General features: G+C 41.4%; 1 protein-coding gene across 1 annotated transcript; it reads right to left on the reverse strand.

The window, feature by feature from the left end:
- Positions 1-1,256: 1,256 nt before the first annotated feature.
- Positions 1,257-2,566, reverse strand: LOC147434589 (uncharacterized). Its single transcript, XM_086489984.1, has one exon. The coding sequence runs from the start codon at positions 2,524-2,526 to the stop codon at positions 1,348-1,350; it is 1,179 nt and encodes a 392-aa protein (XP_086346110.1). The 5' UTR covers positions 2,527-2,566; the 3' UTR covers positions 1,257-1,347.
- Between the last annotated feature and the right edge of the window lie 1,760 nt (positions 2,567-4,326).

Here is a 4,326-nt window from a genome sequence, read left to right on the forward strand (position 1 = left end):
ACCGATATGGACATCAAAAAATTGAAAATTAAATTTTATTCATATTTGATCTTCCTCTAGAAAATTGAAAATTAAATTTTATTCAAATATGATCTCCCTCCAGATTTACCTACACATATACCGACGCCCGCCATTGACGTTGGTAATTTGATGTTAGAATTTAAGTGATCTAGTCTTGTAGTGATAATTGTTCTTTAAAAACTATGGCCCTACAATATCCCTCAAGAGATTATGCATTGTTTAAGCGATCCTAACACATACAAAATATTTTTCTTGCTTAAGTCCTTTTATTATGCCACGTTCATGTGCTATAAAAAGCATTCTTAAATGTGTTGCTTCTACCATTAAACTATAGCGATACCACTAGTGACACAGCTATGTCGCTTTTGGGATGCCCATTAGCATCATATTATACTCACGCTCCTAGCGGTGATTTTTGGACTGTGTTTTGAGTTTTTTTCCGTTAATTTTCAACCCCACAATACTTTCCACATACCTTTCTCTTGTCCAAAATATTCTCCCCCGCAAACATTGTGGAGTATGCAATGGAAGTTGGAACCCTCTATAAAGATTGATATATAGAAGGAGAGAGCATGAGTTCTTGCAAGACAACATGCACACAACCAAGAGAACATGATGCAATGCTCAAGGGTTGCACCAAGAATGTAGGTACTATAGTACACGCATGAGCTCAGAATAAGGGGGATTGTATTTAGAATTTATTTCAAAATTCAATAGAGTGTCATTTACAAAGGGATTTTTATGATTGAATATTAATTTTTGGAAAATACTATAAATTTCTTATGAGAAAGTGTTTTTTTATTACCTCATAACATGTTAGTATAGGGTTTTTGATACCTTTTGAATGTATGTGATATAGATAATTTTCTGTAGGTGAATAACTAAAACACAACCAGAAGATGGAGGCTGAAAATTGAAAGCTACTTCTTCCTATTACTACAAAAAAGGATAAAAAGTTTACAAACCACAAGTAGGGAAATACAATAGACTAGGCTATAGCACTACTAACAATGATCCTCTTGTTTGCTACCTCATGCCAATGATAAATGTAGGGAAAGTCATCCAAGCAGGAGCTTGATGTTATCCCAAATGTGGCATTTCACTTAGCCCCATAGGTCATATGTCACTTTCAAGGAAGATCATATCATCTCTCTCTCTCTCTCTCTCTCTCTCTCTCTCTCTCTCTCTCTCTCTCTCAAACACAGACATAGTACACACATATTAAGGTCTTTGAAAATTATTATTTAGAGTCTAGATACATGGTTACATAGACTTGCGTTATAGCCTAAATTGATCATTTATTTAAAAAGTGAACGTGGTGAGTGATCAATGAATACCACCACCTGGGCCTATTTTCCTTGGTCCTAATATTTGGACTTCTTGTGTTTCTGTGCTCGAGTCTTCCTCCTCATTCATGCCATTTTGACTCTCTTCATTTGTTTCCTCATTGCTCTCATCATTCTCTGTACCACCATTATGCCTGTGGCTCTCTTCGTTCTTATCATTTTCGCTTTGTCCATTTTTGTTTCTACTCTCATTTTGGTGATCGTAGCTCTCCTCATTCTTATCATTATGGACTTCTTCATTTCTATAGTCATTGCTCTCCCCACTCTTATCATTGTGACTATCCTCATTTTGGTATTCACGGCTCTCCTCGGCATTATCGTTGTAGGTCCCTTGATATTGGTCATCACTACTCTTCTCGTTCTTGTCTTCATGGCTCTCTTGATTCCAACTATTGCTGCTCTCCCCATTTTTACTATTATTATCGTTTTCTACATTCTTACTACCATTCTCATTTTCTCCATCGTAGCTTTCCTCATGCTTGTCCTTGTCACTCTCCTCATTCTTTTCATCATTTCTCTCTTCATTCTTGTCGTGAGAGCTCTCCTCATTCTTACTATTATAATTATTTTGGTCATCATAGCTGTCCTCATTCTTGTCCTTGTGACTATCCCCATAGTCACTGTTATCCTCATTTTGGTCCCCATAGCTCTCCTCATACTCGTCCCTGTGGCTTTCTTCATTGTCGTCGTCCCGGCTCTCCTCATTCTTGTTGTTATAGCTCTGCTCATTGCTATCATCGTAGTTCTCTTCACTCTTGTCATTGTGGCACTCTTCATTCTTGTTGTTGTTACTCTCCCCATTATTGCGACTATTGTCATCTTGGCAGTAGTGGTACTCTTTGGATTGTTCATGATCACCTCTGCCATCATCATCTTCATATTCCTCCTCACGGTAGCCTTGTGGAGACTGCTGGCCGTCTTGGCTGCCATAAGAGGAAGAGGCTTGCGCAAGCTGCTGGAGCAGGAGGATTAATGCAATGCAGAGCAGGGCCAAGGTCCATGATGATCTGCGGCTGCAGCCGCTGATAGCCATAAGTGCAGCGTGGGTATGAAGTAGGGTAAGGACGTACGTTGTGTCTGCGTGTGTGTATGTGAGAGCGCGCTCGTGTTTGCGTGTGTTGTAGCGCAATTTTTTTTGAGGATCAATATATGCCTGCATGGAGGGCCTTTTCTAACCACCAGTGCAGCTGCCAGCTGCATGAGCGTCGCCTTCGCCACCACCCTGTCCAATCACTGCAAGATACCGAGGATGACGTGTACCTGGCAGGAGTACTAGCACGATATAACCCAATCATCTAGCTCCAAGTTGTGTTCCCTTCTCCAATCAACATCCACCTAGAAGGTACCTGCAACCAATCATCAACTAGTGTCAGATCTTGCAGCCCCTTGAGCCAGCCACCACGTCGATCTGTCGATTCATTCAGCCGCGCGTAACAGTTCCATGATGACATGGCCATTGTTCCTTGGCTTGGCGTCTCCATAACGTCACGAACTGCAGTCACGACACGGCTCCTTTCCCACACGTCCACGCCCTGCCTAATAGTGCCTGTACGTTATCGTAAAAACGTGGAAAACCTGGCTTCATCCTTCACAACGTTCACGTAGATAACGTGCAAATGTGGTGCTTTTAGCCATGGAATGCCTTAGATACACTAGGGGTAGATAGTTGACCCCGATTCTACCCTTAGTTTTCCCGTGAGGGGATCCAACGGCCACTCGTGATCCATGACACCAGCAAAGGATCTCCCTTCAAGCAACCCTCGTGCGAGATAATGACACCCCCCCTTTCCTCTTTTCGAGGATTGAACCCACAACCTGGGGGATGAGAATCATGCGTCCTAACCACATCACCAACGCACATCGTTTGTGGAATGTAGACGTCTTCCTCGAGGTTTGACGTGCAAACCTATCACAACGAGGGGGAGTACCCAAGTTCACTTTCGTGGATAAGATATAGGACGCGTGCATAATGTCGAGGCCCTAGATTCCCCCCTCCCCCCCCCGCAAAAAAAAAAAAAGTGACACAATCAAAGAGAAGGGATCAAGGGGTTGGGACGGGCCCACATCCAATCGCAGATTTGGAGACAAAAATTTCACCAAGTTGGAGGATTAACCTTAACCATTTCCACTATCATACATTCATGAAAATGTTTGGTCTGTAGAAAATAAAAACTTCTATCCGCCCTTCCCCCGTTACAAGCAATCCAATCTCACATCTTGAAGATCTCTTTCCAATCGTTGATCCTTTAAGTCATGCCCCCCTTCCTTTTGATCGTCGATAAATTTTGATCCCCCCCTCTCCCCCCCCCCCCCCCCAAAAAAAAGAAAAAAGTCTACTTCGTTTTGCCAATTTGGTGTGTTGGGATCTAAGTGTGTTTTGCTTTTATGGGTGTCGTGCATGTGCTTGTATGGGTTATCAAAATACATTTATCAAAAATGATTTACAGGCGTTGTACAAGCTAAATAAAAAAAGCCAGAAACTAATTACCCTAAAATAGCCAAAAAACCCAATAGTAATCAGTATGATTTTCGTACTACAAGCTATCTTCAATTGCCTAATTATGCAATCGTAGAAAAAGTATCAAAGGAGAAAAAAAACAGGTACCGTCAGTTCGTAACTGTACATTTTAGCAGAAAAAACCGTTAATGTATGTCATCAAGGTATCAAGATGAGTACCGACCTGAGATGGTAGCTCAACAACTTCCGTAGCTGCTTAGTATCAAAAAGCCCTTACACCTCTCCTTGAAATACACACATATAGGAAATAAACCCATAGACTAAGTGAGGGGCCAGAGCACCTTGTTGACTAAATATATATGTTCAGTCTGAATATTGTTGGGTTTGAAATTGGGATGCTGCTCTGAATATTGCTGACTTTGAACATTGCTGACTCTGAATATTACTGAGTTTGATATTTGGCCAATCAGATATTTGCTGACTCTGACTATTGCTGAGTTT

Source organism: Adiantum capillus-veneris, chromosome 19 (assembly GCF_014529385.1).
Source record: "Adiantum capillus-veneris isolate H3 chromosome 19, ASM1452938v2, whole genome shotgun sequence".
Lineage (NCBI taxonomy): Eukaryota > Viridiplantae > Streptophyta > Polypodiopsida > Polypodiales > Pteridaceae > Adiantum > Adiantum capillus-veneris.